This window comes from Takifugu flavidus, chromosome 3 (genome assembly GCF_003711565.1).
Source record: "Takifugu flavidus isolate HTHZ2018 chromosome 3, ASM371156v2, whole genome shotgun sequence".
NCBI classification, from domain to species: Eukaryota; Metazoa; Chordata; class Actinopteri; order Tetraodontiformes; family Tetraodontidae; genus Takifugu; species Takifugu flavidus.
This window is the reverse complement of record NC_079522.1, coordinates 8,221,482-8,246,661: the sequence shown is the minus strand read 5'-3', so window position 1 is coordinate 8,246,661 and position 25,180 is coordinate 8,221,482. Positions and strand designations below refer to the sequence as shown.

The window sequence follows — 25,180 nt, the reverse complement described above, 5'->3', positions numbered from 1 at the left end:
CTCTCTGCTGATTGTAGGAACAGACGTAGAAGTGGTTCGAGGTCCCGGAGAGTCAACACTGGCGGAGGAGAGGGATTTATTAGCGGCGGTTCCGATGGAGTTAACCAGCTGCTGTGGTTGGATGAACACCGAGACCGCGCATCGAAACTCGGCCTCGCACTGACCTGTGAGGGACACCTACCGGGATTTATTTTAGCTGGTCCTGTGCGGAGAGGAGAGTCTAGCAGGTTTGGAGAGCTCTTCCTGGTCGCGAGTCCGTACGTTTCAGATCTCGTGCTAAAGCCAGCTAAGCGCGTGCTCGTTAAGGGCCGCAAGTAATGGACACTAGGGCAGAGGGATGCGGGATGCCCTGCGGTCGCACCGCAAATTTGCTGCCCTGCGGCGTTAGTGGGAACTTGCGAATTGATTAATTAGTTAATTCCAACTGCCCCGAAACTTTTCGTAAAACGGGGTTTGGCTGCTCTGAATGCTCCTTTTCCTGCCATTCTTCTCTGCCTCTCAACGCTTCCTGCTTGCGGTGGCCACCGCGCTTAATGGCTAAAAATACATAAAACACCAAACGGAGCGCGAAATGTAGTACCAACCATACATTTCATTTCTACACACGAAAGTAAAAGAAGTCTTGAACAAGGTTCGGACAAATAATTGGCGTTGTAGATTCAAGCGCTCAGTCAACAGGTGCCAAATCTGGAAAGGAAGGGTTTATGAATGAGAATAACAAATGAAGGGATTCTGTCAGCCAGTTATTAAGCTGCAGATACACTTAGTTTAAATGAGAGTCGGGTTTTCTCCCGCACACTCGAATGGTTGACATTGAATGAAACAGACACTTGTTATTCAGTTTTCTGTGATTTTTCTGTTACTCGTTGGTCAAGCGTTTGAAGACATTCCACTGGTCCCCGATGAACCACCAAAACGGGCAGGAAAAGGAGCGAGATGCAATAAAGTACTCCTTTGTACTTTATTTTCTAAGTCGGATCTTGTCCAAATATCTGCTTAATGCTCCATGGAGCCGCTGAAGAACATATTCAGCCGTAGCCCACTGTCCAACTGGAAAAATTTGGAACAGTCTCAAAAAGGGAACTTCATTAACCCGGTGTGGACAGCACTGTTCGACTATGAGGCGTCCTGTAAGGACGAGCTCACCTTGCGCAAGGGTGACCTAGTGGAGGTTCTCTCTCTGGACTCTGAAATATCAGGAGATGAGGGCTGGTGGGCCGGAAAGGTTAACAACAAGGTGGGCATCTTTCCTTCTAACTATGGCTCCTTCAATCCAAATGGATATGGGAAGCTCCCGGGAAACGGCGTTGTGCCCGAGCTCGGCCCGGCTGTGGTTGGAGACTTTGACGTCGTGGATTTCAGAGAGCTGAGCCTTCAGGAGGTCATCGGAGTTGGGGGCTTTGGGAAGGTATATCGTGGCATGTGGCGGGGGGAGCTGGTGGCGGTGAAAGCCGCCCGGCAGGACCCGGATGAGGACATCAGCGTGACGGCGCAGAACGTCAGACAAGAGGCGCGCTTGTTCGCCATGCTTACTCATCCGAACATCATCGCCTTGAAAGGGGTCTGCCTGCAGGAGCCCAACCTGTGCCTGATAATGGAGTATGCCTCGGGTGGTCCTCTGAGCCGGGCGCTGGCCGGGCGCCGTATCCCGCCGCATATACTGGTCAACTGGGCTGTACAGATCGCCAGAGGAATGCTGTATCTGCACAGCGAGGCTATCGTCCCCGTCATCCACCGCGATCTCAAGTCCAACAACAGTAAGTACTTTATGACTCTTGCAACATGTCCATCAAGCCCACTTCAGGCCTCGTCTGTCCACTGATGACAATAATCGATGCTCGCACATTGACTCCGACCTCGGTGTGGCAACGCGGCCCATTGATAGTGTATGAACGTTGCTCATTACTGTCTATAAAACTGGGCTTTATTGTTTATAAGGCCATATTTGGGAAAATGGCGTCTTTACTATCTCACTCTAAACATAGTAATGATTGTGCTAGTGTTGAATTATTAACTCAAAGAGCTCTTCAGGAGGGGAAATTGAATTATCTCTGCTCTTGATTAGCTTCTAAAATCGGTACAGTCCAAGTCTTCATTATAGGGTTGTATGTGCTTTATCGGCCTTCTCTTTGTATAGTTCTATATCAGGAGTGTCAAACTCATTTTAGTCGGGCACAATTTGATTTCAAGTGGACTACAAGAGTGATATAATAAAGTGTAAACCTCCAAATGCACCTCTTTATATTTTGTGTGTAAGTGATACAGAAATGGTGGACAAATAAAAAATGCAGTTTCATCCCGCAGGCCGGATGGGACCCTCAGGTGGGCCAGTTCCGGCCAGCGGCCAGTTTGACATCTGAGTTTCAAAGGAAGGCTAAAATACCCGTAAATATGAAACGATGAAATGCTGTTCATTAGCAGTAAAACCTGATTCTGGAATTCAATAGACGCAACCTGAATTCATTGGGAGAGATTGGTCAGCCCCTCGCTGCAGGAACGCATGTGATGGACCTTTTAAAGCAGCTCTGCGAAGGATTTAGTGCTGATAAAGCTTTCTGTCCCCATTTTGAAGCAGAACAAGTATCTCTCTCTGCCGTAATAGCACGTTTAACTAGCATAAACACCCAGCCACCCGAATTTAACAGCAGCCTGCAGTCCTCAGCCTCCCTCAGGTCAGCCGGTCCGTGAGGCCAGATCCTTAGTGCCTGTGTGAACCGGCACTGAATGAATTTATGGAAGCTGCTCGTCAAACTGGGAATCACCACAAAACAGTCAGTGCTCAGGCTTCTGAGAATATGACCATTGAGCAGGATAAGGTTGACTCCCTTGATTTGTGGTCTGTTTTAAACAAAGGATCCCTGTTCAGGCTATCCCAAAGACATATTTCTCACACAGTACACCCGTTAACCCTAAAATGTTCTTTTCATCTACTTTTAGCTTACGCTTGCAAACCTTTGCACCTTTGGTTGGTCATAAAGGCAAAATCACCTTGTCTGCATCCTATTTGTAATAGTGTTAAATTAATTGTTGAAAATAAACATGCTTAAACAGATACACGGAGCCTGACGGCTCAAATGAAGTTTGTAAAATTCCAGCTGAACATTTAGATTTTCTTTTTTAGTCTATCAAAGGACTCAAAGGCAGTAATACTGCAATTCACATTGGACAGTAAAAAAGACACAGGATGTACTGTATATCTGACTGCTGCTGCTTGGTTTCCTTTCAGCAAGTTTACTGAACCGCCACCAAAACAGTGGCCATCTGGGCCTGGCTCAAGCCCTCACGTTGTTGCTGTTCCTCCTGTTAGACATTTATGCTGGTTACAGTCTGGAGTGGTGTGCACAGAACATATGGGGGGGGCGCATTAACATTTGTGTGAAGATGTCATTACAGCATTCCCAAATAAAAATGATGACTAGCATGAAAATAATTTCTTAATATTTTAGCCAGGGATGTTTGATACACTTGCTCTTCCTTCATTTCGTTTTGTTTTCTTTCGCTTATCCGGATCCGGGTCACGGGGGCAGCAGCTTCAGGAGGGAAGCCCAGACAGCCCTCTCCCCAGCCACTTCCATCAGCTCTTCCGGGGAAACCCCCAGCCGCTCCCAAGCCAGGCGAGAGATGTAATCTCTCCACCTAGTCCTGGGCTGGCCACGAGGCCGCCTCCCGGTGGGACATGTCCGGAACACCTCTAAAGGGAGGCGTCCGGAAGGCATCTTAGCCACATGCCCGAGCCACCCCAACTGACTCCTCTCGATGTGGAGGAGCAGTGGTTCTACTCCGAGCCCCTCCCGGATGTCTGAGCTTCTCACCCTATCTCTAAGGCTGAGCCCGGCCACCCTGCGGAGGAAACTCATTTCAGCTGCTTGTATCCGCCTTCCGGCTCAGCTCCTTCTTCACCACGACGGATCGGTTAAGCGCCCGCATCACTGCTGACGCCGCTCCGATCCGCCTGTCGATCTCCCGTTCCATCCTACCCTCACTCGTGAACAAGATCCCAAGATACTTGAACTCCTCCACCTGGGGCAGGACCTCCTCCCCAACCCGGAGAAGGCACTCTACCTTTTTCTGAGCGAGGACCATGGACTCTGACTTGGAGGTGCTGATCCGCATCCCTGCCGCTTCACACTCGGTCGGGAACCGTCCCAGCATTTGTTAGAGGTCCCTGTTTGATGGCGCCAGAAGAACTACATCATCCGCGAAAAGCAGCGACGAGATCTTCCGCCCACCGAACTTGACACCCTCCACTCCCCGGCTGCACCTAGAAATTCTGTCCATAAAAGTTATAAACAGAACCGGTGACAAAGGGCAGCCATGGCGGAGTCCAACCCTCACTGGGAACGAGTCCGACTTACAACCGGCTATCCTGCTCCTTTGGTACAGGGACTGGACAGCCCTTATCAAGGGACCTTCCACCCCATACTCCCGGAGCACCCTCCATAGGATGCTCCTGGGGACCCGGTTATAAGCCTTTTCCAAGTCCACAAAACACATGTGGACTGGTTGGGCAAACTCCCAACTCCCCTCAAGCACCCCAGCAAGGGTAGAGAGGTGATCCATGGTTCCCCGACCGGGGCGAAACCCGCATTGTTCCTCCTCGATCAGAGGTTCAACTATCAGTCTAATCCTCTTTTCCAGCACCCTGGCATAGACTTTCTCAGGGAGGCTGAGGAGTGTGATCCCCCTGTAGTTGGAACACACCCTCTGGTCCCCACTCTTAAAAATAGGGACCACCACCCCGGTCTGCCAGTCCAAGGGCATTTCCCCCGATGTCCACGCAATGTTGCAGAGGCGTTCCGGAGCTCCGCGGCTTCCCTTTTAGATGTTCCATGATGGGTCTTGAACCATTCTTTGTCTGACCCTTCACCTAGGACCAATCTGCCTTGGGAGACCCTACCAGGGGCAAACTGCCCCGGACAGCATAGCTCCCAGGCTCATTAGGGTGCGCAAACTCCTCCACCACGATAAGGTGATGGTTCATGGAGGAGAATCTCGCAACTTTCATTTGGCAAACTTTGCATTCTGCAGTGGTCTGGCCGTCCGTGTTAACTTTGTAGGATTCCCAAAGTGACGTTTTTCGTTTTTGTTTTGGTAGCATGCTGTATTTGTCTGAGCAGGAGGTGATGCACGTAACCTTTTTTTTTCCATTTTCTTGCCTTGTGGTTGGTATTGACATTTGTCATTGTCATTACGAATCCCTGTTATCAGCCCATCCCTAATTTCAAGTTACACAAAACTCGCACAGTGATGGTAGGAAGTATAAAACAAGGTTTTGATCACTTGCGCTACTTCACTAGATTTCAGACTAAAACCACAAAAACATATCGTTACAAATTTGATTAGTCTGTGTAATGACCAAAGCTTCTGAGCTTCCTGCCATGAGTCCAGTGAGCTTCCGCATATGTGGCACATAGTGGAATTGATAAGAGTCTCGAGTCTTGATGTTTCTGCTATCACACAGGATTTATTATCATAGTTTCCAACCCTGGTCCCGCTCATCATTTCTCACCATCCAGTGCATGGTTCTTTCCCAGGATGGCTTATTTACAGGAAACACATCTTCTGTTTGGTCAAAGTAAGCAGACTTCAATCGTTATTACACAGCAGGCCAAAGCCAACAGTCTCTTTGTGCCAGGCAATCTTATCAATCTTCCTCCACTTGCTTTTTAATTCTACATATCTTTGCCTGTGGCATGCCCATACACGTCTCTTTACAGCCACAATCCTGTTGTGCCACTGAACATTATCCTGTTTTTGGTGGGGGCATGAGAAGAGGGGGAGGCTGGTTCATTTCAAAGGCTGCTCTGTCAGTTTGATAGGAATGTGAAGCGCTACACAGGTATACGGCAAGGACAGCTCCACGGTCAGAAAACTAAAATCTGAGGACAAGAACAGCAACACCATGGCTTATTGTGTCAGTTCTTCAGAAATCGGCTTTAATTTGTGGCCTGAAATGGACAAGTGGGTGCATTAATTACCAATAATGAGAGATCAAACACGTTTTAGTCAAAGGGACAACTGCGGAAGGAATGAAATCACAATTTAAAGCAGGGCTACCTTGCACAATCATATCTAAAAAAATATATATATAAAATTTCTGCTTTAGACACAGCTGTTATCTTTTTGGGTTGAGGCAGATAGTCATTAGAAACAAGCTGCAGTAATAGCTAATGACTAGCTGAATGCAATGGCCTGTTTTAGAAGATGCTGATTAAATAGAACCTTTGAATAAAGCGCATATAGAAGCACTTAGGTCAAAGCCGCAGTCTGCAAGTAGAAATACTCCCAAAGTAAATACAGAACAGGGAGGAGAGGAGCCGCTTTCTCTCAGTCTGCGATATCTAGAGGGAATCAGGCTTGGGGATTTTTTTTTACTTTCAGTCTATTGTTCCACAAAATCGGATATCAATGCTATGCATCTTTCCGAGAAATATATTGTTTGCTGCATAAATTGAATTTTTCAGAACCCAATTAAAAATAAGATACATTTTTCCCACTGTAGCATACAATAGTGAAATTTATAGAAGTAGCACGTAACCTATACAACAGGTTCATTCTCTCTCTCTCTCTCTATCTCTCTATCTCTATCTCTCTCTCTCTCTCTCTCTCTCTCTCTCTCTCTCTCTCTCTCTCTCTCTTTTTTTTAAATAATTGCCTGTTAGGATTGTGGCGCATTAATTTGCAAAACCAAAATAGCCAATCACAGGGCGCTCCCTTGGGTCTTTCTGAAAAACCTTTGATAAGGCGATAATAGCATTGATGTGCATGGATGAGCCCTCGTTACTGGACACCCCGAACTGGTTTTATAGCTACTAATGAGAAGAGATTGCAGATTATATGCGTCGCGTCAGTATGCAAACACAGTCCTATAATAGCCAGCTGGATCCCATATTGCATCCACAAACATCATCGGGAGCCTTCCGATTTAATATTTACTCTCCGATTTATTTGATATACTTTCAATTGCATAAAATGTTCAAACTGTTACTGTGATGGGCTGGTGACCTTGCCGGGATGCATACTTGCTTTCTGCCCAGTGACTGCTGAGTGTGCTCCAAAACTAAAGATAAAGGGCACTAAACAGGTGGATGCATGACTTATAGAAGTAGCTACCTTCAATGTCTGCACTTGGCTATAAGTGTATTAACCGCCTTTAGACGTTCTTGTTTTATATCATATACATGACTATTTTTAATGTAGCAATAATATTTCCTTTTACCCCTCCATGTGAGCCTGGTCTTACTCAAGGTTTCCTCCTGTTAAAAGGGAGTTGTCCTGTTTGTTTTTCTTTGACACTGCTTAAAAGATTTCCTCAAACAGCTTTTAAATGTTATTTTAGTATCTGTTGCCTTCTGTTGTCTGTACAAATCTGTCGTTGTTGAGGTGAAAAACGGATATTGTGTCAACGCTACAGAGGCTCCCGTTAAATCTGGAGGCCAAAGTCCTAAACAAAGCCAGGATTCTAACCATAGCAGCCTCTTTTGAAAGATCTTTAATCAACATGTGTTGATCATTCTACCAGCATGTTTTGCTGAGTTCCCCTAGCACCCTGTGCTGCCGTGCACTCAAAACATCCCTGCGTGGATGTGCATGTTTGCCTTTGTGTTTGAGTGTGTGGTATTTGCTTGCACACTCATATCACCATGGATTGTGAAGGCAACAGAAGCGTCTTGTGTATTTTGTGATTGGGAAAGCTTAAACGCCCACTCACGGTCGTGTTATTAGGTAACATGTGGTTTAGTTAGCGTCATAGATAAATGAGACAATAGGCCAGATTAGTTTGCATTTAAAGATGTAAAACACCATATTTACAGATGGAAATGGAGCAGGGAATGTCAGTAATGCTGGTAGGTAGACATCCGATTTACATCCGATTATTTCATCCAACTTTACAGTGAACCAAAACAGTTTTCTGGTCACATAATTCAGCAGACAACTGGTGAAGCATGTGCAAAAATGTTAATAGGCCACCCTCTGGTAAACTCCTGGCCCACACACCATTTGCTCATGGACAATGCAGCATTAGGGACACAGGCTTCAGAACCCCTGCAAATAGGAGCATTGTTGGTCATTGTTGTGGACACAGGGGTTATAAAATGCACACGGTCACGCTGCCTTACTGCTTCATTGCTCAGCTGAGCTACACATGATGTAAAGGATGCGCGAGGGTGCGGAGGTTCTCTCTGACGCCGTCAATTCTGAGGTAATCAACGTCCCTTTGGCAACTCACATTTTAAAGCTGGCTGACAATTTGCAGCACACTAACAGGAAATTCAATAACTCTCAATCCAGCAAGCTAAAAAACCAAATTGAGATAAAAAATGAGGAACTTGTTTGGTAATTCTGCATAGCTTCATTCACACTGGTAACACCCCCCCTCCCCCAAACAAACTGACAAAAAAACAGTTTTAACCCACATACTATCAGCTATTTGAGGACAAAACGAACAAAAGAAAATCAGCATTTAAACCTGGGCTGACTGCAGGGTCATCCTGGGTTTTTATTGACTTTGATTGGCGTGCAGCATGAACCCAGGTAGACCCAGGTGAACATGCTGGAAGTTAAGGAACTATCCGGCTGCTCGCGAAGTGCCATGTTTTAAACGTATGTACCATGGTTTAAAGCGACGCTCTTGACCACACTGTGACTGCTCACAAAGCAAACAAGTTCACTAGAGTATTAAAAAAGAAATTCAACGGTTTGACAACAATCGTGCATCATCCTGAAGTTGCCCATCCATGAAAGCGGTCTGCTGAATGGGGGAACTCAAGGGCAATATTCGCAGGGGTCTGAGCTCAGCTGCGTGGCTGCTGGCTGTTGGATGCTCCTAGCATGGACAACAGGCTACATGCTTAAGCTACTCCCATGCTGCCCGTCTGCCTGAGTGCCTTGGGTTGTAGCACTGGAGATGTTTGCAGACATCAGCATTTTTTAAGATTAAAACGATGAGGATGTTGGAAAAGGAAATATGCTTGAAATGTAATAATAGATTGAGTTGCAGGATTAACTTTGTGTATAGATGTAGATGTATAGATTTGTTAAAAGGGATTTGCATTACGCATGTATACCACACTGGTTTTTACACACCGTTTTTGGCAGTTTGTTCCAAATGCTGCCTGGATCACAATTGTGCACAAATGTTTAGTGACGAGTGAACAGGAAGCATCGAGGTTTTCACAAGTCAGTGTCACTGAAAACTGCTGCCCTTAAACATTTTTTCATAATCGCTCAGGCCCCAAATTCACCATCTGATCTTTATCCAGCCATAAATCAGATGATTCAGTGCAAAAGAATGAATCAGCTAAAGCAGTATGGAAAAGAAATGAAACAATGATTTTAAAAAAAATTCCTGAAGCAGCATTGTGGTAGCCTCCGAAACAACCCGACGAAGCCCTTTTAAGGCCAACGATAATGTAACTGTCTGACAAAGGCATTCTACCATTCCTTAAGCTGGAAGTGTTTTGTGTAACAGTGCATGTAACCTGATCACATATTATCTCAGAAAAAGGTGGAAATATGATATTTTCAGTCAATTATAGGTCAGCCACATTAAACGGTTCAGTAGCATCTGATGTCTTCATATAAAGCACTCTATGCTAGAACCTTTTATACTGTCACAGTTTCTTTGACTGATCAACACATATCAAACAGAGACACACTGTTGCACTCTATTTGCTCCGAATAGCTCTTGGTGGTTGCAAAAAGGCTTATTTGTCCTAGTAAGATCCACAGACCATATTTATTCTACTGTTTAAACTGCCTAAAAACATCAGTCTCCTTCCAACTCCACATTACCTACCTGGGATCATCTCAGAAATGTCACTAATGAAGGTTAAGTTTTAACCTATTAGCACTAGAGGTTTGTTAATGTGTCACCATTTTTGTGCCCCCCCCAGCCTTTTACACGGCATCAGATGGTTTGCACAGAAATCATTTATAACCCCCTTCTGACAGGTTTGTGTGGATGCCCACACAAACCTGAATTTTTGTGCCGTCTGTGTGTTTGCAGGGGTTAAAGTGTTTTATTTTCTTGCTCTTTAAGCACCCACCCTGCTAAAAATACAAATAACAAATATTTTCTTGGCACTAAACAGATATATTTATGTGAATTTTAAGCTGAGAATCAAATGAGTTATTGTTGAAACTAAAGCTAATAAACTCAATTGAGAGCTGATGTCCTAGCCCAGGAAATACAGAAGAAGAATGTGGCCATGTGTGCTAAGACTGCTAATTATTCTTTGTTACCTGTTGAAAGCCAGGAAAACCAAGTGTGATTTTAGGACACATCCTGTCTCATTTGGTTTACGATGACTTCCACTGAACATCTTTGGTGATTAACCAACAATTTCACTCTAATGGCACATTTCTACAGCAGCCTCTATGGTTTTAGGGGATGACTTCCATAAATAATCCAAAAAACTCTGACAGTTTAGGGAAGGTAGGTAGGCGGTAAGACCGGACAAACTGGATCAGTGATTAAACTGTTGTTATACCTGAGACAGGTATCAGTGTACACAAATGAAGAAGTTAATGGAGGTTAAGACTTGGCATAGATTTGGGTTTCACAAGTATTGGGTAAATTATCGGTAACCTTGCCAACATTTCCTAATCTTCCACTGAACTTGCTAAACACCTCGTTGCTCACTCATTGCTCTCTCCTTGTCTGTGTCTGTGTTGTTGCCTTGTCAAGGGTTACTAGACCGTCAGCCTATGGCCTTCTCCCTCAGGGGACAAAGCTCCTGTTCTTCCTGGGGAAAGCCCCCACCCTCTTAGAATTCTCCCTTCGCCTACGGTTGCCGGAGAGGGATCAGAGGAAAAGCAAGGAAAGTTAAATGTAGACGAGGTCTCAACTACCTACTTGATGTATTCATTTTCTTTTCTAGCAACAGACTTATGGTTAAATCTCAAATGTGTGTGGAAGTAGTCACAGAGGCGCCAGATGTTTTTACCACCAACACGTAGCACCTTGAACCACGGACATTTCAGTCTGATACTTGTTCCTTATGGGATGCTGTGACTCTGTTTGAAGTGCGCCAATTTAGTATCCATAACTGAATTTTCAGCCTGTCGCCCATCAGTGTGTTGAATCATGCTCCCTGTGTAAGGAAGAGGGAACAAGTGTGTGATTTAGAAGCAGCTCTGCTTCTGCGCACTAAGCCAGGGCCTTTAAACAAAAGTTTTCCTTCGAGCCGGATTTGAACCAGCGACCTAAGGACGCGTGGGTTCCTCGCTACACTCTGCTGCTCTGCCAATTGAGCTATCAAAGGCTTACTTCCTGTTAGCCAAAGCGGATACACTCCTTTTCTATACAATTTTTGTCCAGCTATGAATATTTTTATTTTTTTGGACCTTAAGGTAGAGTTTGGATAGTTTTTTCTGCTCATTGTTACCTGGTGATAGCAACAGAACAATGCCTCTTCCTGTTTTGGTATTTGACTGGTACTTTTCCTTTGTGGGGTAAATCAGCTTTTTACCAAATGCAGATGGGCTCCTTTTTAGTGCTTTTACTGCATAATACAATTCACCGATTTAGTTAGTTTAGCAATGACAATGATAAATTCACATGCAGAACAATGGATGTATGGGCCTCTGGATCCAACCCAGTCATTCGAACACTCCTTGGCCTTGGATATGGTGCTCCTGGGTTTTGAGCTAATAAGACAGCCGTGTTAATGATTACAGCTATCACCCAGATAAACAGTGGTTAATCTGTTACTCAAGTTCAGCTCCAGTGGTTCCAGGCTGAAGAATATATTTTGCAATATTCAAACAAAGGCATCTGTTGACAGGATGCCTCCTCCTTCCTCAAAATACAAACGCCTTATGCATTTGTAATGATGTCAAAATTCTCCCAAACAAATGCATTTCCACAGATTTTTTCTTTTTCTTTTTTTCTTTTTTTTTTTTTTAAATGAGGTTGCTTTACACATTTGACTGCTGTGAAAACCAGGCGGACAAATGAGCTTCTGTTAGTGACTGCTGGAGAGCGTAGAGGATTGTTAATTGTTTGTTTGCACATGGTAGACATGCTCGCACCTAATTGTGTCAAATCGGAGTCCTAGATACGGGGATTTACGTTGAACTCTCGAGTCAGTCCCACGCATTTGCTGGCAGGAGTCATTTCTTCAACTGCCACACTCTTGTCTCTGAGCCACAAACAATGACAAACAGAGTGCTGTTGCTATGGCGACCAGACACATTGTTTTGGTGGTAACATTGTTGATTTCACCTCTATCAGAAAAATATGTACTCCCCGGGCAAGACTGATCTAGTCCAGATACCTTCTCTTATCCTTTGGAGCGTACTGGCTCCAGTGTTTGGCCATTATTCTGGAAAAAAACCCAAAACCCTTTAAAATGTGATACAAATTAAGAGAATGTAACCTGGTACACTAGTGCCCTAGTATCACATCTACATTTCAGTAATTGTCTTAAATCCTGATGCCCAACCTACTCGACCTACAGCTATTATTTGTTTGTTGCTCTTTCTGTAGCTCTGGAGGTCATTGAGGATACGACCGGCTTCTTTCCCATGGTTCCTTCCAAGTCTGGAGGTATCCTGCCCAAAACTATAGCACCTCTCCTAAAATTTCTGAAGTTTGAGTGAGGTTTCGAGGATGTCGGCCTGCGTCTTGACATAACCGGGGTCAGCGGGGATTCGGACGCACACCGCGTTACAACACGCCGCCTGTGGTGCAGAAGTGCGGCTGTGATGGGAGAGAGGAGAAAAGCTGGGTCTGATCTGTGGATGTGCTCCTGCATTAGCCCGGGAAATAGAAGAATGTGGCCCTGTGTGCTAAGACTGCTAAACGGCCCATTGCCTGGATCATGTCTGTGCTCGCTTTCGCCTTATGATGTCAACACAACATGAAAATAATAATGTTTTAAATCCATGAAAATAACGTGCTAAATAAATATGCCATGCTGTAATTGCAGTGTGCTACTTCCAGTTTAGTAATGAGGGATGTTTAAGTCATTTTTTTATGTAACGTAGCATCATTTCTTCTTTTATTGGTGACTCTGGTTTAATCATAACAGTTTGAGACATGTGTTGCATATAGTTGGGGTTATGTGCATATTGAGAGGTTGAAGAAGTACGTGGATTATACGATACTTTGGTGTTTGTGGCTTCTCTTTGGGTCTAAATATGCCTAAAATGCAAATCATCACCTAAATGTGACTCTTAATAACACACTTAAAATGATAGAATATCTCAACTACTGACATTTAGATAGATTGCCCAGCTGTTCCCAAGATGCTCTACTCCTCCATCGTCCCTTCCTAAACGTGTGTGTGCCCACCATTATCTATAATTGTGTGGCAGAGGCCAGCACTCAGTGGTCACCATACAAGCTCTCTCTGTCTTCCTCTCTTAGCACTCTACATTCTGGCACAGTCACAAGCTTCTCAGAACAACAAAATCAGGCTTCTTATTTGTCTTCCTGGCAAAGTTGTTTTCTTTAGGCTTTTGGCAGCTTTTTCTGTTTTCTTTTGTCCGTGACTGTCCCAAGGTGGAAGTTGTTAAGAACAAGATACAGATATGTAATTTAGTCCCCTTATTTACTTTTGATAACAATAATTCTTTGTTATAAGTGAAATCAGAGAAGTGGAGGGTTCAAAACGCGGGTGGGGGTGCCAGGACCCCTTTAAATCACTGCCGAAGTACCCTTGAGCTGTGTACCTTACTCCAAATGTGCTTTTTGAGCACTGTTCCAAACCCCTTGCATACGTGGTCCAGTGGTGTACCTGCCTTCACCTGCGCACAGATGGGATCGACGTCAGCATCCTCCCCGTGTCCCCTCAAGGGAAAAAAATGAAGTGTAGCTCGGATTTGCTGTCTGTTCCATTTATCCTGCATACTCTCAACTTTATAAGTTCATTATACTTTGATCATGTCGAACTCCACAGAAGATGCCATGTTAAACTTTAATTTGACGTTTGACCTTCTAGAAGTTGGGGTTAGGCGTTAAAATTTCCATCGGACAACACGTTCACATGCGCGGTTTAGTCAATCTTTGCTTAAAATTAGACTTTGACGTCTCGTCCCAGTTTAAATGCAATGGAGGAAAATCAAATAACTGGTGGGAGCATGTCCTCCTCAACACTAGGTGGCGACGTGTGTCGTCTCAGCAAGGGAATTTTGGACCTTAGGGTGACTTACTAAACAGATGGTGTCAGGTGGCAGACCGGTGTTTCCGAAGAACAGGAAGATGGATAATCCTACAGCTTTGTACATCTTATACATAACGTATGCATCGGTTATTGTGCAGATGCTGCACGCCAGCCTTCTTCTGTGACCCGCTTACTTGAATGGATTTGTTCCGGGGTCAAATGCCAGCTGTTGTCAAGCATGCGATTCAACTCCGATGAAGGCGTACACATTCCGGAGCATCCAGTTATAGGCTGTCAAAGCTAATAATTTAATTTTTCAAATATCCTGTAAACCGACTTATTGAGCCTTGTCAATTAAGTCGTCAGAGTTGAAAAAAACATGGAATTTGGGGGGAAAAGATTGATAATATTATGGTATTTAATTCCATAGCCCTTCAATAAATAATGAAATCCTAATGTTTTTTTTGTTTTTTTTAAATCTGTCAACAACTTAGTAGCTAAGTTTGCCACTCGTTATATTAAAGAGAACCAAACTTGCTGTATAGCTGCAGTGGAAAGTGTGTTGAAATCGTCCTGCGAGCACATCTCTAAAAAGTCTCCCCTGTCCTTTCCAGCGCTCACACACAGCAGACAACACATTCGCTTGTGATGCATTCCTTTGTGACGTCAAACGCGCTGCCTCTGGGCTACGAGCACAGCACAGGATGTCTGTGAGAGGGACCGGGCCAGAGACAACAAAGAGAACCAGAGCAGAGATCATTCTTATGGGGAGACAAAGATAAAACGCCATTTTCGTGGCGAGAGAAAAGCGAGATTTTTAAGGAATGCAAACAAGTAAACTTTCTTGGGAACAGTGGAAAGTTGCTCAAATAGGCGCGATTCTCACTTCCCTATAATATATCGAAGTTTTTTTGTGGCCTGTCTGCGTTTGATGGACGGCGTTGCTTTGTGATGCCTGATCCCCCTGTGAAGGGACAGAGAGCCTGATCACACATGCAGACATGTGATACAGAGTCACACAACAAAACCCTCCCTCCACGTTGCTCAACAATGGGTTCTGACCAGAAAACTGGTCAGCTCATTTCTAAATGTTTGCATTTCAAGTTTAAACTCTAATCTTTACAAAACAGGCCCAATATAAGACAGAAGTGGCTGTGACTCCTGTCATGTTTTTAGTCCTGTACAAGGGTCGAAGCTGCTGCCCCGACAAATACCAAACATCCTATGGACCACAACACTCCATCCATCCGTCCGTCCGTCCGTCCGTCCGTCCGTCCATCCGTCCATCCACACATCCACCCATCCATCCATGCATCCATCCATCCATCCATCCATCCACACACCGTATTGTTGAAACTAAATAATGAATCACGAATCCTAACAACGTCCATCGTTCTTTCCTGCAGTCCTCCTGGCCGAAGCCATCGAGAATGATTGCATGGAAGACTTGACGCTCAAGATCACCGACTTCGGCCTGGCGAGAGAGTGGCACAAAACCACCAAGATGAGCACAGCGGGTACCTACGCCTGGATGGCCCCCGAGGTCATTAAGTCCTCCACGTTTTCGAAAGGAAGTGACGTCTGGAGGTAATTGTGCACGCACGCATGCGCACGCACGTGTGTAGAACTCAATAAAACAAAAGAGTTACCAGAGGCTTTATTAAATAATGGGTAATAATTAAATAATAATCAATAATTGGTTGGTGACATCAGTGTCCTTGTGTTCCACACTGTTTTTACACATAGCTGTGAGTTGCCATAGCAACCATGAGATTACATAACTGCATAAAGCACCATACAGCGTAAGGTAAGATGATGGCCACGTGACACCAGTAGAAGCGATGGGTTCCAGTAAACCCAGGCATCTGGCGGCATCTTGGCAACGAGCTGCTCGGTGCACCAAACTTTCCCGTAAACAAAGATTTATTATAATTGTGCAAACGTTGACAAAGATGATAAAGAAAAATCCTAATAACACCCGTGGCTTTGCCGGATTATTGCAGTTCTGACTTTAATTTCAACCCTCAAGATTTAGACCATTACATCCATCTTTGATTCTTCCGAACCCCTGCAGAGCTTATGAGGAAGCAATTCATGTGTGCTATTACAGAGAGCATCTTTAGCGTATCCCTGGGAACATCTCAAATCCTCCTGCGATGGTACGAGCTACGTAGCGTATTTTCTGGTACACTGAAGAACCCAATTTAGTCAGCGTGTGATTTTTCTTTTTTTTTCTCCCCCTGTCCTAATGGGCTCAGCGCCATGTCAATATCTTTGAGATATCTTCTAAAACTCTTGGTGTCTTGGCCACAACAGACCCACACAAGCTCATTTACAACAATCTCGCCACGATCTGGACAGCAGCAGAACGAGCCAGTAGTGGGTTGGCAGGCAGGCGCACGCAGAGATGATGACCGCCTCGAGGCGAGCCGCCATGCAGGGTTTCTGCATATTCACGGCGTGTGGAAGTTGTAATTAAAGACTAAAATAAAAAAAGGGCTGCGTCCTGCATTCTCCACTTATCAAGCCTCCGCAGTGCATTCGCTGAGGTCCAGGCTGGAGCTAATTGATGGTGTGGGAGATCCAAGTTCTGCACCATACTTCATCTTCTGAGAACAGCGGGCTGCTCCGTTTCTGTGGGCGGACGACTCCTATGTGTGTCTGTTTTCTTTGTGTTTGTGCCAGCTTTAAATAGATCACTTTATATCGGGTTGGAAATGCTAAAAACATCTGAAAAATCTATACTAACTTCCACCTCGGGACGGTAGCACATACAGTAAAATGGGGGGGCGGGGCCCAAACAAAAACAACTTTGGCAGTAAGACAAATAAGAGGCCACTCACTGATCCTTTCAGCAGAAAATCAATTTTTGTATCGAGCCGAGTCATTACCTCCATTTCCCTGCAGGCTTTGGAGAGGAGATGTTTGCGCTGTGCGCTAGGCATTAGCATTTCGGCCGCTGACAGGTGAAGAGAAGAACACTGATTATCTCTTCTATGTGTCACCTGGGACAAACGGGGACAAACGTTTACTCTTCAAAGCTGGTGTGATGGGGGCTGGAACAGAGGTGAACCAACGGAGGGTGACCGAGGCCCAGTGGGGAGCGAGGACCGGCCTGGGTGGTCTGGTTAAGCGGATGAGCTGCTGTAGCTCAAATTGCCAAAGAAGCTAAAGCCGATTGGGAGAGATCTGATGTTTTGTTCTGGAACTACTGGAAGCCACTGTAGAGATCACGTTTCACCCAAAAATGGGGAGACGAAAGTCGCCTCGAAAATAAATTCTGGTGTTCTCCTCCAGCTATGGCGTCCTGCTCTGGGAGCTGCTCACCGGCGAGGCTCCGTACAAAGGGATCGACGGCCTGGCCGTGGCCTACGGGGTTGCCGTCAACAAGCTGACTCTGCCCATCCCTTCCACGTGCCCCGAGCCGTTTGCTCAGCTCATGGCAGGTAGGACCTGTGAGCAGAGGCCACGCACCGTAGAGCTGGGTTAAGCCGCGTGAGAGTATTCTTGCACGAGAACAAAATTGTTTCCATTTCCCTAAAGCTGAGCCGGAGTTGAGAAAACGGCTTCCTGTACAGTGTAAGAAACATGGCCCTGGAGAGGAAGTGTTTTTTATGCTAGCTTGTGCAATATATTTTTACCCGTGTGTACTCTTCCCTTTTTCAAAATGACAAATAAATCGCTTTGGCCAGATTATTTACTTTACATCCGCTTTAAAATACAGCCGATGTTTACATCGTTGACCCTTAAACCAGGCAACTGTGACGGCGTTTGGCTTTATTCAGTCGGCCTCGTTTCAGGTGCCGCGGTTCACAATCGCCTTTGTCAAGCACTGTATTCCACTCCTCTGTAGCAACGCTCGTTTGTGTGTGTGTGTGTGTGTGTGTGTGTGTGTGTGTGTGTGTGTGTGTGTGTGTGACAGAGTGCTGGGACCAGGACCCTCACCGCAGACCTAATTTCAGCTCCATCCTCGCTCAGCTGACAACCCTGGAGAGGCAGGTGAAGGAAGAGATGCCGCAGGACTCCTTCCACTCGCTGCAGGAGGACTGGAAGTTGGAGATTCAAGACATGTTTGATGAACTTCGGGCAAAAGAGAAGGTAAAAAAAAAGCCTTTGCATTTTGATGTGTATTCAAAACGCAAAGCTGATGTTGGTTTATGATATTATTTAGTTATTTTTTCAGGAGAATGTTGTTTAGATATGTGAATGTTCATCACTGCTCTTGACAATTGCACTGGGTTTTAGCTCCTTTAGCCCTTTATAATTCTTGAATTGTTGATATGCTGGATATTGAAAATGTTTTATCAAGGCATCCTCCTGTGTGCTCTTATGCTACTCAAGGTTGCTATTTAGAAGGCTTATTCATTGGAAACATCCAGTACTGCTAGCAGCAAAATAATCAATCCAATCCCGTCTTTTAGCAGGGTTGCGGGTAATAACCTAATGCTAACAATAACAATAACAATAACAATAGTACACCATATATGGTAGTGTTTATTATCTGGTACGGATAAAAATAAAATGCAAATTGAATATTGTGAAGAAGCAGTGATCTTTCCAGGTTTGCTGGTATCTTAAAAAAGCTGATCCAAACCTGAACCTAGAAAAGAGAGCAAGAAAAAGAACAATTACAATAATGACCTCTAGGGTTGCTCGGAAATGGACGTTTCTCTATAGTAGTTGGGATATTTCTAGATCAGCTGTCTGCATCAATGTACGCATCTTTTGAGATGGTGACCACCATGTTCATTTTCACAAGAGTTTTGATTAAAACTGAGAACTCGTATCTCTCCCGTTAACGATGCAATCCGCACGTTCCGCCAGAGAGGACCGGGACCTGCCGTCACTTGCTCCCGCCTCATTTTTTGTCCCGCTGCCCCCCTCTTTTCTCCTCCAGGAGCTGCGATGTCGCGAGGAGGAACTGAAGCGAGCGGCCCTGGAACAAAAGTCCCACGAAGAGTTCCTGCGGCAGCGCGAGCAGCAGCTGGCGCAGTGGGAGCAGGACGTATTCGAACGGGAACTCAGCCTCCTCATTCTGCACCTCAACCAGAACCAGGAGAAACCCAACGTCAAGAAGAGGAAGGGCACTTTCAAAAAGCACAAGCTCAAGGGCAAGAACGGCGAGATCAGCATGCCTCAAGGTCCGTGCGTCCCGTAGGATGGTGTCCACCACTGAAACGGTCCCGCTAATTCCCCCGTCGTTGCTGTCAAAGCGCTCTGAGACGCAGCAGCTGGGGCGGTTTTGGCCTCAGTCACAGTCACGCTAGCGTTTCTCAACACGCGCACTTCTCGCTCCTCGTGCTCTTGCGTCATCCCAATTCTGAGTTCAAAAGCTGCCAAGTAAGCGTTTCCTGAACCTGCACTTGCTCCGCCCATTTTATTAAGTTTACATCAGATGTGGCTTGTGCGGACTTGGCCAGGTATCCCACAATGCATTTCATTCATACATATGTAGGTCGTAGTCATAAAGGTTAGCCAACATGGTAGGTTGACTTTGGACAATGTCCCTTCGGATTCCGGAATATCAACATGATTTAATCATTTCTTCCTGGAATATGATTAACATTTCCTGAAAATCTGTTTCTGTGTTATTGTGCGAACAGAGAGCCAGATAGTTTTGTCTCCAAATATCACGTCTCCAGAGATGGTTTTTGCTGTAAACTGGTTGTTTATAGATTTAAGCAGCACGCGTTGAAGGAGGTGTAGGAGTCCGAGGGAAAAAAAATAATCTTGCTTCGAGTCAAATATAATAACATTTGATTGGGTGATATGCTTGAAATGTAAATGAAATTTAAATACAGAATTCATTTTCCAAACCATTTATGAAATCCAAAGGCCAAGGTGCAAGTAATGGACTGGGGGAGGGAAATTGATAATGTGTGCATATTAAATTGAGTTAATGGTTCATAATATGAGGGCATGTATTACAAACTCAAGGGAATAATTTGTTAGAAAATTTCCCTCTTGGTACACATCAGGCAGTTTGGACTAGCTCGTATTAGCAGGGATGTTTTTATCAGGCAGCCTTTATTAGAAAATGCAGTTATAGTAATGGGTTTGCCATTCCCAGATTGGTTTAAAAAAAGAATTAATTCTAAAGAGAATCATATATATATATATATATATATATATATATATATATATATATATATATATATATATATATACTAACAAATCAAACCAAAAATAGGGAAGGGAAAAAAAGTAGAAGTTTAGCTTGCTGTCGCTAACATACAGGAAGTCATTTAAGAGCTAACCTAACAAGCATGCTAATGTTAAATGCGCACCCATTAGTTAAAAACACAAACTGCCCCATTTATAACACAGGAAGTCATCTTAAATGTGCTCCCCACTGATTTCTGCTGCACGCCATGTTAAACTGTCTTCTGCTCTTTGCTGCAGATTTCATCCACAAGATCACTGTGCAGGCATCGCCAGGTCTGGAGAAGAGGCGCAACTCCCCTGATTTGGCTTTGGGATCGTCGCCGTCCTTTGGGCCACGTTTACGCGCCATTCAGCGTGAGTAATGCCACATGCGGGTGTATGTATATGCAGCATAATTTCATATGTATGTTCATGCTTCCAGAAACAAACCCAGCATTATTTTCTTTCCAAACGCTCTCCTTTAATGTGCTTCCAAACACCCACATAGTTTTGTCTTTCTTTGTTTCCATTTGGGCCCCCTCTCTCTTGTCTTTTCCCCCTCCCTGCTTTCTCTTTCACACACACACCCTTTCCCTTTTCACTGGTCTGTTCCAGCCCAAATATTATCTGACTTCCTCTCAATAGCTCAGCAGCTTTTTCCCCTTCTGCAGCCCCCAGTTGCAGTACCTCAAATGCGGCGATGGGGGGCCCCGTTGAGCTTTGTTACTCAGGAGAAACGGAGCAGGAGATTTATGTGCATGGAGCGGTGGTGTTTACTGAATTAAAAATAAGCGGGGAGGGATTTTTTGCTCCAGCAGAAAGGGGGAGAGAAGGGGTGTAGCTGCAGCTGCAAATAGAGGCAGAGAAACCCACAGGAAAAATATAGAAAAGCACACCACAAAAAGATTGTTTACACAAAACAGACCACAAGACGTTGCCGTAAAAGCATGGGATAAGGTTTGCTTTCTAAACTCACGAGGTCCTATAAGCAGCATAATTCTACGTAGCAGCGACCCACTTTATGTCCGGCACATAATAATTCATTTTGAAGCGAGGTGCCTGGAATCTCAGCCCATCTCTTTGGACTGACCGTGTGATCGTAAGCAGCTCTGACAGGCTTAGATTTGTACTACGGCCCAGTGGTAAAATGAAAATAAAAGTTCTTTTTCAGCTGAGACTGTCTCAGGTGAGCAGAATGAGGGGGATGGCAGAACCTACGCAGAGTGAAATTAAGCAACACGATATGGCTCTGGAAGGTTACAATGGCGTCCACTCCTGCTTCTTGTGACCCACTGACGGATGCATTGAGGGGTTCCTTCTGTGCTTTTTGAATGTGCGACAGAGGTGAGGAGACTAGCACGTATTATGGCACATATTATGGGGTGTGAAGACCTTCCTGTATAGCAGTCACACACTGGGATGCCAGAGTGTGCTTCCGTTCTGCGAACAATAGGCGAGTGAAACACCTTTTTGGAAGACTTGTCCTCCTCCTGGCGTTCTGAACGTCTCCTTCCACACACTCTCTGCTCTGTGAGGCAGATACAGAAGGAATCAATCTGGACCTAAACGTTTCGGGAATATCGAGGAAATATCTGCAGGGCTTCCATGTTTCGTGTTACTGTTAAATAAGTAATCATTTGTGCTTTGAATTGTGTGATTTCATGAGTCCTACTTATTATGTACGTCTGCGGTTTCTTCTTTCCCATCTCCACTTGCAGTGAGTCCGAGTGACAACAGCAAGAGCTTTGGCTTGATCCCGGTCTGGGCCCTAGAGGCGCCTTCTCACAAACAAGCTAACGGAGACCTGAGACTGGGCCCCCATTGGAGACCCCAGAGCCCCAAAAGTCCCAAAAGCCCTAAAGTGCTGCGTCTCAGTCCCCAGGAAAGTGGGTAGGTTTGCGCTCGTGTTCGCATCGACTTTGGCGGAGGCGGATGTGAAATCTTTCCGTTTAACGGTCGGATGTTTTGCTGCTTTCAGTTTGTCGATGAGGGCCAAGCTCCTGGAGACGCACAGCAGCGAGAACGGAGAATCCAACGATGATTTTGAGGAATACAGGCCCTCCACTCCCACGCCCCCTGCTCAGAACGGTACCCCACTCACGGCCCCACTCACGGCCCCACTCACGGCCCCACTTCCATTAGTCACTAGCATGAATGTAAATTATAAATAAATGGAAATGAATAATCAAACCTCTTCCCCCTCCATTCTCTCTGGATAATAGATGCAGGCGTTTTTCCCTCTTTTCCAGGCTTCTGGGTGAAGGACAGCCTGCGACTCCCTCTGTCTCAGCGAGACTCGGGCAGCGAAGAAGGCGGCTCCTCTCCCGCCGGCTCCCCGAGGCCGGAGAGGGGGTCCCTCGGTGGCGTCGTTAGGAGCACCCACCGCGCCCTGCTCGGCAGCGGCTCCCTCTTGGCGTCCGTAGGATTAGGTCGCTGCCTGGATATTCCCCCGAGGGTGCCCCCTCGAACTAACGCCTCTTTCCTCGGTGATCGCACTCCTTCTGAACCGGAGATTTGTCCCACTAAGACCGTTATTCCAGACCCCCCAGTCGTGGATGACCTCATCACTTTCTCCACCTCTGAGCTGCTCCCGAGATCTTTCTTGGATTTACCTCTCCAGTACCAAGACATCAAGCCGTTGCCCCTGACGCCGCCTCCACCCATCCCCCGTGAGAGGAGTCACCGAATGCAACAGCCACTGCACAGTCCGCAGAGCCCCAGGACGCCCCCGCGCCACGGCAGGGGCAGCCCCGCGGAGCGGGCCCCCACCACCACATCCACCAACGGGGAGCTGGACTTTGAGGCGTGGGCGCATCGCGCTGAGAGGAGGAGGTCCAGCCAAGGCCTGCACGGCTCTCAGCTAGGTCCGATGTCTTCTTTTTACTTCTTTTTCTTTTTTCCATTTGTCCTTCAGATAGAGGTCGTACCATGAGGTCGTACAGTCGGCGTGTCCATTTGTCCTTCAGATAGAGGTCGTACCATGAGGTCGTACAGTCGGCGTGTCCATTTGTCCTTCAGATAGAGGTCGTACCATGAGGTCGTACAGTCGGCGTGTCCATTTGTCCTTCAGATAGAGGTCGTACCATGAGGTCGTACAGTCGGCGTGTCCATTTGTCCTTCAGATAGAGGTCGTACCATGAGGTCATACAGTCGGCGTGTCCATTTGTCCTTCAGATAGAGGTCGTACCATGAGGTCATACAGTCGGCGTGTCCATTTGTCCTTCAGATAGAGGTCGTACCATGAGGTCGTACAGTCGGCGTGTCCATTTGTCCTTCACGGTCTCTCAAATGTCTGGAAACAAATGGAGACTCTGTACTTTGACCCTCTGGGGTCGAGGGACCAGGATCTCACCTTTATGATTCACCTTTAACATCGTTTTAGCCTTGTTTTGGTTCCCCCAACAGTCCTTCACGCCCTTTTAAAGAAACATTTGGGCCTATTCACACGAGAGACATTATACATGATTCAATTTATCTGATAACTAAGATGTCAAATTGAATGAATTTTATTATTCAATTGTTATTATTCAATTATATTATTATTATGTTATTAGCAGTTTCTTTCCAACAGCTCGTTCACTTTTTCTGCCTTCACGAAGGGTCTTGAACAGGGTCTTGAACAGGGTCTTGGGGAGCCCGTCCTCCAAAACTGGATCCAGTCGTAAACCTCAAACGTTGCACCGCGGCGGGACAACCGACAGTTCTCTCTGAGTCGTTGTCGTCCTCTTTTCTGCACAATCTTTTCCCAGGAAGAACGATCCAGCGTAGCAGGAGCCTTTTCATTCCCATCAAAGCTTTGCACCGCATCATTTGCATATCGCTGCTAACAGCTGGCCCTCTGTATTTCACCGCTAATACATGTCCAGCAAAGCTAGCGCTCAGCCCTCTGTTGTGTTCCCCTGTTTCAAGTAGGACTTCTCTTTTCTTTCAGGGTTTTGGGGGCGTACGCAAAACCTTCGGCAGCTCTGCTGCGGCGACACACGTGCGCTGCGCGCGCGAGCGTTGGGCTTAAATAGCCTTGGCTGTTTATTTCAAGCAGCATGGATAGATGCTAATTTAGGAGTTTGATTTTTGACATGAATAAATCGGGCACCCACGACGCGGGAAAGTGGATCCCATTCAGAGCAGAATTCCCATTACCTGCCTGCCTCAACGTTGCAATTTCCAGTTTTTGTGTTTCCTGTTCAAGGTTGAATTCTGTGCCAAATCCAAATTTCTCAATTTTTCTTTCCTCCCAAACTCTCGTTTTTTTCGGAGTGAAAACCCTCCGCTCTCTGCAGGACTCCACTGTCCATAAAAGCTCTGAGAAGCACAATAAAGCGTTCCAACCGCTCCGCTGGCAGCGAGGGGCCGGACGGCTCCACTGTCCACAACAGTCTCGTCCCATCGCTGATGCAGCCTTTAATATTGTTAGATGTCATGTAGTAAGTGCAGCCTGTCAAACATTTTGGGCAATTTCGGCTGGATTCTCTGCCCCCCTTGCCCCCCTCCGTTCATCCTTTAGAAATTCTGACAAAGTTCTGAGCTTTAGGAAGGAGGCAGGTGTGTTGGTCATTTTAAGTGCAGCAGCCAGAGGCCTGTGCTGATGTTTCCCACTTATATCTGGTTCTACGTCCTAAACCCAGCTTTTCCGAGGGAGCGAGGACTTCCAGGTACCAAGCAGACCCGGGTTGACGCGCTGCCACTCTTTTATTGGCTCAGTTGCTCGGACGGTTCGTTCCCAAAGCTCAGGAACAACCGTGTTGGTCTAAATGAATCTTTTCAGGAGGGTTTATTGAGCTCGGTTTAAGGGTTTCCTTTGTTTGCTTCGCATCACTTTTTTATAACGACATCACCATTGTGGGACTTTGGTCATTCTCTTTATTTGCTAACGATCTCATGGATCGTCGTTCGTAATTGGCGCCTGTGCTTGGAACCCCTCTATA

The 25,180-nt window shown here is 45.7% G+C and overlaps 1 protein-coding gene across 1 annotated transcript in view; it reads left to right on the top strand.

Moving 5' to 3' along the window:
* The window catches only part of LOC130522291 (mitogen-activated protein kinase kinase kinase 11), a 30,402-nt gene continuing 5,222 nt past the window's right edge, over positions 1–25,180 (top strand). The window contains exons 1-9 of the mRNA XM_057026468.1: positions 1–1,757; positions 15,518–15,698; positions 17,409–17,557; positions 18,034–18,209; positions 19,009–19,252; positions 20,514–20,630; positions 21,974–22,145; positions 22,234–22,343; positions 22,505–23,119. Of these exons, the coding sequence (XP_056882448.1) occupies positions 1,007–1,757; positions 15,518–15,698; positions 17,409–17,557; positions 18,034–18,209; positions 19,009–19,252; positions 20,514–20,630; positions 21,974–22,145; positions 22,234–22,343; positions 22,505–23,119 (2,515 nt within the window). The 5' untranslated portion in view covers positions 1–1,006. The remainder of the gene's footprint in view (positions 1,758–15,517; positions 15,699–17,408; positions 17,558–18,033; positions 18,210–19,008; positions 19,253–20,513; positions 20,631–21,973; positions 22,146–22,233; positions 22,344–22,504; positions 23,120–25,180) is intronic.